At 40.0% G+C, this 12,197-nt stretch overlaps 1 protein-coding gene across 1 annotated transcript in view; it reads right to left on the reverse strand.

The window, feature by feature from the left end:
- Positions 1 to 744: 744 nt before the first annotated feature.
- LOC140353569 (protein-glutamine gamma-glutamyltransferase K-like) overlaps positions 745 to 12,197 on the reverse strand; it is a 33,830-nt gene continuing 22,377 nt past the window's right edge. Inside the window, exons 4-14 of the mRNA XM_072438171.1 lie at positions 8,022 to 8,273; positions 7,060 to 7,178; positions 6,399 to 6,506; positions 6,132 to 6,309; positions 5,907 to 6,045; positions 5,650 to 5,842; positions 4,682 to 4,835; positions 3,469 to 3,753; positions 2,412 to 2,572; positions 2,179 to 2,315; positions 745 to 1,455 (exon numbers count right to left, since the gene is read on the reverse strand). Coding sequence (XP_072294272.1) covers positions 1,293 to 1,455; positions 2,179 to 2,315; positions 2,412 to 2,572; positions 3,469 to 3,753; positions 4,682 to 4,835; positions 5,650 to 5,842; positions 5,907 to 6,045; positions 6,132 to 6,309; positions 6,399 to 6,506; positions 7,060 to 7,178; positions 8,022 to 8,273 — 1,889 coding nt within the window. The 3' untranslated portion in view covers positions 745 to 1,292. The remainder of the gene's footprint in view (positions 1,456 to 2,178; positions 2,316 to 2,411; positions 2,573 to 3,468; positions 3,754 to 4,681; positions 4,836 to 5,649; positions 5,843 to 5,906; positions 6,046 to 6,131; positions 6,310 to 6,398; positions 6,507 to 7,059; positions 7,179 to 8,021; positions 8,274 to 12,197) is intronic.

Raw genomic sequence — 12,197 nt, forward strand, 5'->3', positions numbered from 1 at the left:
GACTTAATATAAAAACACAGTATGGGTGCTGCCCTGTGGTGGAGTGGTTAAAGCACAGCACACGCATGCCAGCCTCTGGGTGCAGCCGGCCGCAGTGTCGCAAGTTTGATTTGTGCTGCATGTCCTCCCTTCTCTCTCATCCCCCAATTCACACTACTTTCCTGTAGGGCACAAAATCCTAATAAAATACATAAAAAACACAGTATAGACGGTACAAAACTAGCAGTGCACAACATAAGTTCTGCAGACGTGAGTTGTTTAAAGTACATGAGTCCAACGGAGACACTTTTCTAGTGAAAAGGTTTGGTCTAAAATGGTCCGAAGCCTCTTGTCCAAGGAGTGACTCAAATAGTCCATGTACAAGGTGAGAAGGGTCAGTTGTGTGTCGACCTGCTCGACCCTGAGTCATGGAGACGCACAGAGACGTACAGATCCTGGAAAGATGGGAGGCTGTAGCCGATCCCCTTCTCAGCAGTGACTCCTGTACCACAGGGTGATGGAGGAGGTGAGGAGGGACTCAATGATGGCTGTGTAGAACTGCACCAGAGTCTGGACTGACAGCTTGGTTCATCTCGACTGCAGTCATTGTTGCTCCCCATTGAATCAATCAATCAATCAATCAATCAAGCAAGCAATCAAGCAAGCAATCAAGCAATCAAACTTTATTTATAGAGCCCTTCACAACACTTAAAGTGACCAAAGTGCTTCATAATAAAAAATCAAGGCAATACAAAACATAAAAATAAGTAAAAACAAACTGTACAAAATAAAGTGTCATTATGTTACAGAGTGTTAAAAGCCAGTCTGAATAAATAAGTTTTAAGCCAGATTTAAATAGGCTAAAGTCTGTGACGCATGTGGTGTGTTCCAGAGTCTGGGACCAGCCACAGAGAATCACCAGTGTCTGCATCTGGAGACGTTCAGCAGAAGCTGATTTGTTGACAAAAAAGTACCATTTTATAATCAATTAAAAAGTTAATTTAGGTTGTGATAGATATGCAGCTACACAGTGTGTTTCTCCTTGTTGCATTTGGAAGGTGGTCATAATCTGACCTGATCTGTCTGTGTTTAGTGCACCATAGAAATGTGCTTATTAGAGAGACACCTTTTAAAACATGATGCAAGCTAATACTTCAGAGTTGAAATCATACTTTGCCCATGTAATTACTTTCATTCTTTTGATCTTTGCGCAACGTTCTTATTCACCCACTCAAAATGAAGCATTAATAAATGCAGGAAAACAACACAGTTATGTCAATGGTAATAACATGCTTTCCATTCCTCCCCTGAAATCACGATAGGATGTCAGTGTTCTTTTCCTGCACGTTGATGCTGACCACTCCATGGACCTGTGTGAGCTGCCTGCAGTCCAGTGAAGCCAGTAATTTCCTCAGTCCAGACACAGTGGGTACGAAGTTTGTAGTCACAGACACAGACGCGCAGCTGCCAATATCACTGCAAAACCCCAGCATGAAATGAGTGAAGAGATCACAGAAAGAAGTACATGCCCTAATATTTAGAGTGGCCATTTATTTTACGCCTGCATGCGTACATGTAGAAATCAGAGAGAGACATTCAGAGACATGCTGGCTCTGGCATGTGTCCTCTGACCAAACCCTTAGGCCACCACCATGCAGCCCAATCTGACCTGACGCGGTAAAAACATATTGCAATTCTGGTTTAATATTTAATCCAAAAATAACAAAAGTTTTGTTCTTGCTTTGTCCCGACACAGGCTACATTTCTTACGCCTGGAATGTTCCACGTTATGGCATCAAACGTATCTATTTCCACAGACAAAGGGCGGTTGAGTTACATATCAGAACTGTGGAGAGGCGACTCTACTCACTGTAAGAATGCATGTTTGTCAAGGTATTTTTGAGTAGTAAAAACATCTGTAATTGAATAAATGCAAGATGATAAGTTTAATGTCATACTCTGTCTGCAATAACATCTCTATGGTGACAAGCCCCCCTCCAGAAAGTGCACCTTTAATCTTGGTTTAGTTCTGGTTCTGGTTCTGTTGTAAACCTGGACCAAATCCATGTTTAGTTCTGGTCCTGGATCATAGTATCCATAGTATTTAATGCCTATATTATTTAATGATGAACTGAATACTCTGCTTGAAGATCCATGATGCTATAGTTTAATAATCCTTTTTTAATAAACTTCACTTACCCGTAGCGTATAGTTTGGGCCACCGTAAGTCCCAGGCCTTCCACGTGAAACAGGACCCCCTTCAGCGTCTGCGGCAGTGGGTTTGTGAGCGAAATCTCCACGGACATTTTCTCTCCAACCACTGCTTTACCGATTGGCTATGTGTGCGAGAAAGAGAGAGGGAGATAATAAACTACTACACAGAGCAGTCATATTTAATCACAGCATTAGTATTGTGAGTCTGTTGTCTTTACCTTTAGAGTGAGGTCTGGACTGCGGAGGCGGAAGCTGTACTGTGTAGCCAAGACTTGTTGTGTTTCTTTAACCCTGCCTGACAGAGTGAGCATGAGGGCAGCTTGGTCCACCAGCTCCTCCTTGTAGTCCTTGTACTCCAGACTCCACTCCAACACTGTCACTGTGGCCAAGACATAACAGTAGCATTCAGAATTATCATCAACATGTCAAATGATTGATCAAGAGAAATATTCTGGATTCTGGATAAATTATGCTGTAGAAATGATCTCTTTTTTTTTTTGCAGTGCAGAGAGTCTTGCCTTTGTCTTAATAATATAGAACAATATATAATCAATAGAATATGAACTGGTGAATCTAAATTGCAAAGAGTGTAACGTGTGATGTTTCCTGTTTGTGTCTATTAGCAAATAAGGAGAGTCTGGGTCAAGGTGAACGCCCTATAATTGCTGGGATACAATCCATGCCAACTGCACACAAAAATACTGAATTAACTAGATCACTTTGGAAATGTGTGAAATTACTCCTCCAAAAGCAGTGTGTCTAATTTATTTATTCTACTGCCAATGCCCGCAGAAAATAACCCTGTTTCAACTGGAGCGTTACTGGGCGGGTCAGTGCTGATCATTTCCTTTGCCAAAAGGGTTTACACTGACCCAAAAAGACATATGGTACAAGTCTACAAAAATAAATAAAAATGAGCCGTAAAAGGGCAAAAATATCAAGCCACAGAGAGATTAGAGAGTAAATGCCAGCCCAAGGATCATACGTTAGATGGCTGAGCAACTGAAGTAAGACTGCAGGATTCTGGAAAAAATATCAAAGTTTGCGATGTATGTTTTCAAAATAGGATTCTGTTCAAAGTTCACTAACTACTACTAATCAAGTGTCTTCCTTTGAATATAATAAAGATTTGTATTTGTACTTCTGTAATCTGTTGTCATTTATAAATGTATAATGTCATGTTTTCAATGTAATTATTATCTTTTACGTTATGTTGATCGAAAGCAAAACATTTTTTAAAAGCAGTCTATGAAAATGTGATACGTTTCTCCTCACCTTCATTGGGCGGCAGGCTCAGGTCGGTGGTGTCCCTCCGGACAGTGGCTTTGTGCACTCCAGTGTAGTACATGACAGCAGCCTGACCGTGCAGCGATACTGTCCTGTTTTCAGAGCTGCTGTTTTTCAGACTAATGGTCAAATCTGCGTCCTTCCCCATTTGTGGCCCCGTCCCGTCCATGGACACCTCCAGAGACACGTCCTCTGCTGTGGCAGCGGTGTAGGTTTCAGCTTTGGTCCCATATTTACATGCCGTTTCCACAGCGATACGCTCCTCCTGTGTGCCTGCCAAGAACAATATGCAACTCAATCTATTAAAACTGCTCTGTGGAATTGTTTCACTAGTTCATTTAAAAAAATTAAATTGATTTTAACAATTTATTGACTTTACTGAGAGTAGGCTTAATCATTATTGCGCGGCCATAATATATTCCCTATTCCCTTCAGAGGTATAAAGGGCCTTTATTTCAGTAACTATCAGGTCTTAAACAATTAAACCAACAGTACACGATGTCCATTCACCCAGAGCAACCATTATTTTTTAATTTTGACCAATTCTCATCAAGTTTAAGAACTTCTGGAGTTCAGGGCATGTTTCCTGCACTTGCAAGTTCAGGTTGAAGTAACTTTATTTCCCATCGGTGGATTTGTTTTGCAGCATTAAAAACAAGCTGACGTCTGGCAAAAACACAGCACAGTAACATAAGAGACGTACGGTAATTGCAAATAATAAGTTAACATAAGTACAAAAAATAGCTGAACTATAATCATAAAATAGAAGCAGAAAGAAGCAATACAGTAATTTGAAGATATTTACCTCGTAATCAGGAACACAGATACAATTTGACATGAAAATCCTACATACCCTCCCTTTAAAGCTCTTTAAATGTCTTTGAATGTTGAGCGAAACCCAAATTAACAACGGTAACATGTCAGTAAATCCTTTTAAAACACAATCACAGTAAATCACAACCTGCTTAGAGAAAAGTCAGCTACCAGGAAGTATTGTTTTGACCATAGATTATGCCAAATATGATTCACACTAAACCAGCGCAATGTTACACCGCTCTGACTGGAATATAAATGTTTGTATCCGTAATAAATCTAGGTAGTCTTTTGTGTTTTACTTTTTGAATGAAGCTATTTAAATAAAGAGCTGTTGGCGGAACATTCTCCAACAAGACCGATCTCGCTGGAGTCATATTTGAGATACCTTCCGGATGTTTGTACAGGAGGGTGATATCATTGCGTTGATCCGATCCAACTGCTTTGGTGCTGATAGAATGTCCCACAGTCTTCTTCTCACTGTAAATTTGAGAAAACGTCCCGTCTACGTTCCTCTGCCAGTAGATCTTGTCACTATTAACCTGAAGTAGCAAAGGACAGACATTTACAGCACAAAATACCTCCCAAACAGCGATGACTTCATGCATAATTATGAAATGAACCATATGGCAATAAGTATTCATATGCAAGGCGCGCACGATCTGCAAACAACAAACAGCAGCGAGATCAGTTGGCCACACTGTGGGTCAAGATTATGAGGAGGATCTGTATGTTTCATGTCTATAGAGGCCATATCATGTTGTTGATTGTATCATACACATAAACAGAGGGATGTAGTTGTCTCTGATGCATAAAACACATTTCTTGCACGGTTGTTAAAGGTTTAGTTGCACTGTCTGTTCTCCTCCATTCAACACCGTATTTATCAAGAACCGATTTACAGGCAAAATGATTTATACATTGTACAAAGACATTGTTTATTGATTATTTACATTGAGCGATTGGACTTTAACTGTGTTTTAATTGTGCTGTGTATATACATTAGACTTTATTGAATTCTGGAGTAGCAGAGATCGACTCATTTGATTGGTCGTCAGAGGAATTTGTCCGTTTGGTATAATTGACTCATTTGCTGTGTATACACTATAATATAAACCCTGCAGCTATTGGCCCAAAGAATATAACTCTGTCTTTTCTGTACTATAGGAGCAATTAGGACCACATCCTCCACCACATGCTGGAAGCTGCAGAAAACTCATCATAACAAAGGGTTGTCATGCACACTCCTGTTGAGATGCAGTAGTGCTAACTACTTTACCCCTGTGCACCGCAGTGAACACCTTGTTAAACCATACATTTGCGAAATCGTGTTATTGTGAGTGTTACTGGACAGACCTCGGCAAACACAAATGCGGCGTCGTGCTTGAGGTAGACTTGGCCGTTACGAACAGCAGTCAGAGAGGCTGGGCCGCAGCGGAAAGTGCCCTGGCTTGTCTCCTGGGGTGTGGCGTCCACAGCCTGCCAGCCCCCCATGCCCGCAGGCAGGTCGGGCCGTGCCATCCAGCAGTCGTTCCACACATGGAAGTTCCTGCAGGGACACAGTTGGCAGTGAGGAGTGAACAAAGTATGAGCAGTGAATGGCAAAAACTCACCAAACTGAGTCTGTGTTGATGGATTCCAGAGGGTCCAGGTTCTCGTCAAAATACACGTCTGTTGTCAGGGAGACATCCGTGTCATGGGCGGAGTTATAGTTGGTCACGGTCCGACAAGGAATGCCCAAACATCTCAAGACTGATAAAAGAATAGTGTCAGGGAGTCATTTGATTATTGTAATTAGTAGTTTTATGCTTTTGTTTGACTTGACATGAATGATTTACCTGTCGTGGCCACTCCAGCAAAGACCCAGCACTGTCCGTAGGCCACAGGGGTGCCGTTGTTACGGTGATACTGCTGGAGGATTTCCATACTCCCAGTCCACACGGTTGGAGCAGACCCGCCTGTATAGTCCCCAGACCAATTTCCTTTGATTACCCCAAAATCATCCACTGAGTTCACCTGGACACAAATAACCGTTTACACCTCAAAACATAGATTTAACAAGAAATGTATATTCATATATTGTATGTGCATGTGTATAATCTTACCATAGCTGAAACAATCCTGACCACATTAACGGGGTCTCCCCATCCCGACGCAGGAGTCCCACTCTTCTCCAAGATGTAGAGACACGCAGCCAAAATCCTATTTGCAAACTAAAAAGACACATTCAATTTAGGATTATTGTTTCAGTTAAACTAATATGCTCTGGAGAACTTTTGGACCCACAATGTAAATTGTTATAGTCATAGAAAAAAATTAATGTTTTTTAAACATTTGAATGATTTCTAAATTAAATGTGTATAAATGTGCATAAATGCACCTTAATTGCACCTTAATTGCACCTTATTGCCAAGCAAGTTCCTAGTTTGAGAATTTTGTCCACTGACAGGCGATAAACCTTTCTGATTGTGATTCTAATTCGGAAATGCTGGCAGTATTGAATTTTCCTTTGTGATATACCCATCTAGTGTATCTAGTCTCTCTATGAATGAAATGTTGATTTGCAATAAATAGGAGATATTTAGATGTTGTAGTTGACTGTTATTTATATAAAAACACATAAATAAAGCTTGCTAATTACTTTAATTTAACACGGACTGAACCAGTGTTTGATTGTGGAACTAAGAGGCTTCTGTGCATTTGGTAAGTTGTTATAAGTAGTAAAACCCTGTCTCTGTTTCTCAAACATTGTGTAGCAGCACTCGCCTGTCCATAGTCCCAGGTCCTGTATCCGATCTGCAGCTCAGTGCCGTAGTAAATGAGCCCAACATCGTTCAGCACATACTCCTTCCTCTCATCTTCCGAGTCCATAAAAACCGTGTCCTCTGAAAAGAAAGACGCGTAGAACATCATTAAAACTGCCAATAACATGAACTGTGGCAAAGCATGCTGCATTCAAACCAGGCCCATTGACATTCTGCGGAGAGCATTTAAAAAGTGACCTTTTGCACGTAGAGAGGAGCTATTATTGTGTTTTTGTCATGTTTACAAGATTCAAGAGACCTCATCAACATACTGCGCGGAAGAAATTAAGAGCCGGCCGTAAAATGAGCTTCTATTTCTCATGTGTGCAATAATGCATTGCACATTGTGTCTCATTTTGGCGTCTGTGTGGAGTCTGCCGGGTGCTCGTCATCATCTCCTGTCAGGTTTCCACAGTGACAGATGAATGTAGTTGGAGGGACATTTCCCAATAAAACATATCATTCTTACAGCCCCAGTATGTCACTTTTTAGCCAACATTTAATGCAACTTTTTATAGGACTGAAAATTGTAGAAAATCTTACTGTGAGCAGGCTTGCATCTCCACAAACCTGACTCGTACTTAGCCAAGAGGAGCGTCCTGCTTGTTCCCATGGAAATGCTGTTCCTATGGCTATCATTTCCCACAGTATGGTATAAAAACTGTTCATAAGTAACTTAAATAAAGAACTTTCTGTTTCCATAGAATCCTGCAGGTTTTTCGCCACTGTGCTTCTGTGCTTCACAATTTACATTGCCATAGTGTACTTAATCAAATTAAATTGCTAATTTGCGGCGTTGACCCACAACATAGTATTAATGCATATCAAATAATTACTTTATTAAAAATCACTATCATTATCACTGGGGTAGAAATGTTTGTTTTGAATTAGCGATAAACCCGACCACTGCTGTCATTTATTCACCTTCACACCAGGGATTAAAGAGTATGTAGACGTCGTTGGCCGGGTCATGCTTGGACTGGGCCTGACCGTTCGGACACACTGTGTGCACCGTGAGCTGGTATCGGCCCACGTTTGTCGTTGGTAGAGAATTAACCGAGAATAACAGCTTTTTGTCTTCCTGTGCAACCACAGCAGCCTCCCAGCGATCGTCCTGCAGCTCCTCCACCAGGGGGATGATCACATGGGTGCCTTTGGAGACCATGGGCACTGAACCTGCACAAACATGATCAAACAGCAGACACCATTCAGACACAAGTGATTATGACAGGTGACTGGCACATTTTGTAAAAGAGGACAATTATTATTTTTGAGTTTGTACAATTACATTATGATTATTGATTAACTGAATAATCCCTCATTACTGTATCATTTTTATCCACCTTTTCTTTGCATTGTGAGGATGAGAATGTATGTGGAATTTCACAGATGCGAGTACGTTTGAATAATTATTGAATAGTGATATAATTGGCAGGCTATATTGCAAACATTTTGTTGTTACCTGCAAATAACAAATACATCAAGAGAATTGTAAATGTATCAAAGTTTTAATTAAATACATAAAAAAGCAGGAAAGAACTCAGGTGAAGGAGGAATAATGGGACGGAATAAGGATTGGAGTGAGTTCGACAAGGGCCAGATTTTGATGGTCAGGCAACACTTCCAAAATTGCAGCTTTTGTGAGGTGTTCCTAGTCTGCAGAAAATTTATCAAAAGTAGTAAAAGAAAATAAACAGTGGCAAACCAGAGAGAGGCACAATAAAATAAAATATAGCGCTTTTCTACCTTCAAGGCACTCAAAGTGCTTTATATCACGGAACCAGTCACCACTTCACTCACGCTTTCACACACACTTTCACCAGTGTAACAGGCACTTGGGGCAAGTGTCTTGCCCAAGGACACAACAGCAGTATTCACCTGAGACAGCTGCGTACCGCCAACCTGTAGGTCAGAGGATCTGGCCGCTCTACCAGGATGTTAATGTTCATCACAACTAGGTGATGCAGTTCTGAATCAAAACACGAGACCAGTTTTCTATGAGTTTGAAAAGTAGTTTGCAGTTGTGGATATTGATCAGGGCAATCAAGGCAATCAGTGATTGAAAAATAAAATCCGAAATTACTATGTGTCACAATTATATATGAATTGTTCTAAAACATATTCGAATAAGCCTGTTTTCCTCTCACTTCTGCTGCTGAAGCTTGGCTGAACTCAGGGTGTCTTTTAGTGGCCTCTACAGGTCGCTGGGCAGTACTGCGCGGGAAGCTTGGTTCTTCTTGTGTCTCAATCATGCTCCGCTCTCTAACATGAACTTTTAGAACCAGAGCAGAAAACAGCTTCTTTTAGAGCTTTGTGCATGCGCCCATGGATCTGAGCTCAAACCACGCTGAATAAACCTGTGGGAATGTTTGTAGGTTTTGTCCGAACTGAGCACGTGCAGAGGAGAAGCGAAGCAACAGCAGCGCCAAGTTTAAACAAACAGACTTAAAATCTTTTAGAGTCTTTGTTTGTAGCTAAGGCCATGTTCTCATGTCTAATGATTAGACGTTAGTAAGAAATACAGATATACATACAATCATTTAACAACATCGAGCGCTAAGTTTTAGTGTAATACATTTGTCGATGAAGTCATCTTATTTAATCCAATCAGCAGGTATCTCGGGTATTGACGTTTAGTAGGAAAGGCCTTTACCCTTCACGTGGGAGTCCTGGGTTCAAAGCCCCACCTAGCATATTAGATTGTTGTTGTTTTTTGTGTTATCCACTCAATATTGAACACCCCAAGTCTGCTTGCCCATCCATAAAAGTCACAGCACGCTACTGATGTTTTGGCTCAAATTACTGAAAACGTTCTGACAGAAAAGGGCCAAACGACAGCCGTTAATGCAGAGTCATTATGTTAAGACTTTAATAACGTTATTGATGTTTGAGGCTTTGTGAAACAGACATAAATCATACTTTTACTAACCGTCCGGCCCACTCTCAGAGCCACACCTGCATTCTTCCACGCTCAGTGCATTCAAATAAACAGAGCCCTTTCACCACACATAGTTTTGTCATTTTTCAAATTACAGGAACCAAGTCTGACCTTCTGAACCCTAACCCAAGCGGAATTCTGCTGACAACTCATAACTGTGATTATTGCTTAAATCTCTGGGTGACTTCTAAAATAAAATAGTCTAAACAGTTCAACTATGTTTTCATCCTTTTTGTAGTTCTGATTTCTGCTTTGCCAGCACTTTACAGTGACGCCGGGGAACACCTCAAGTCAAGTGAATAATCTATGTTAATGTATTCTCCGTTATTTAAAAGGGAATGAGAAAAAGTACAATTAGGTCACAGCCCAAAGAAGACAAACTACTGACAGGGATTTAGATCCACTCAGACGCGACCTTGTCTTTCTCTTGTGCCTGCAAATACCACAGTGTGTCGCAATGTCACCTCGTGAGCGCCCATCAGTCTCTCGGCTGACAAAACAGGCCCTAAAAAGTATAAGGAATGTATTAATGCGTTTCAAAATATAGTAACCTCACCTTAAGCACACAGGGAACAGTGGCAGCAGGAGAGTTACATGACAGTGAGATGGAGCAGAGGCAAAGGAAGAGCGAGCGAGGGCTGTGGGTAAAACTCTCAGCAATCTGAGGAAGTCCAGATCACATCGGTGTGGCTTCTTAATCAGGAAGGAAATGCATTTTAACTGTCTGTGTGAATAGTCTGGCATCACAATATGTACTGAGCATTGCATTCAGACTTTTAGATAATATTGTGATGAGGATATGCAACATTTGAACATCGAGCATATTGATTATAGAAAAAAATGTACAAAAAGCTGATGGGATTCATTTTACAGATATTCATTTTGCTTGAAAATTAAACCTCAAACCAATATGTTTGAAGTCAAGTCTGTTATTACTCCAAAAAAAGATTGAGATATTCTTTTTAGTCAATATTGCCCTCTACTGTAGGGTGTTCTGTTGTGAATTTAAAGTTTAAAATGTAATTTGTTTTTAATATACTTTATTCTTAAGTTTTAAGAGGATACATCAAAACAGTACTAAACATAGATCAAAACCACAGCTATAAAGTGAAAACAAGAAGGAGAGAAAATATAAGAATAAAAATAAAAATAATAATTATTACAATACAAAATAATAAAAATACACAAATAAAATCTAAAAAAAGCAACATTACTATACAACTGTCATCATCATTGTCACCTTCATCACTAGTAATATGCGATGACAGAAGATATTTCCAATATACTAGTGAAGGAGGATTAACATGAAATCATTTCTAAAACAGTTAGAGGTCGCGTGTGACTGGAAAATATTCCAGTGACTTTGGGGCCACCCTGGACAGGGGCCGGCTCATCGTAGGGGCCGGCTCATCACAGGGTCAACACAGAGACTATTCACCCTCACATTCACTCACTCACACGTCTTTGGACGCTTGGAGGAAGTGGGAGAACCCAGAGAGAACCCACGGTGACAAGGGGAGAACATGCAGACTCCACCCACAGAGATCATGTGATGACCATGAGCTCTAACCACCGAGGACTTTTTCTGTTCATTTTTGTTGCATTGATCCACTTCTTAACATTGGGTGAGTTACTTTTTTTCACTCTTTAGTTAGAATTTTTAAAGCTGTGATTCTCAAAATTCAAAATAGATAATTTTCATTAGATGTTATATTTACTGGCAATTTCCCTGATTTTTTTATGTTTTAATTCCAATTTCTTTTCAAATACATTTTCCAAAATTGTAATGACTTCTTGCCAATAGGCCAATAATTTGATACCAGGGCAAAAACACAATACACTAGACGGATAAACTTATTTTAATATTAGAATGTGGTCTCATTCTTATATATATATTTCTAAGCCATTCTAAAACTAATAAGGAAATGTTGTCATATTTATGTGAGTGTTTTTAGTATTGATACTTGTGATTTTGATTTTTTAAAACTACAGTTTGCTCTCTATTCTTATTTCCAAATGAATAGCCTGAAAACAGCTCAAACACGGGAACCATGCTCGCGAAACTCTCTAATTAAAGTCAATAAATACATTTCGAGTATGTTTTTGTGTATGATTTATTTACAGGCTACATAAAATATTACGATACTATACTGTACAATCAA

This window comes from Eucyclogobius newberryi, unplaced genomic scaffold, assembly GCF_026437365.1.
Source record: "Eucyclogobius newberryi isolate DKJ021-1_F unplaced genomic scaffold, fEucNew1.0.hap1 SCAF_9, whole genome shotgun sequence".
NCBI classification, from domain to species: Eukaryota; Metazoa; Chordata; class Actinopteri; order Gobiiformes; family Gobiidae; genus Eucyclogobius; species Eucyclogobius newberryi.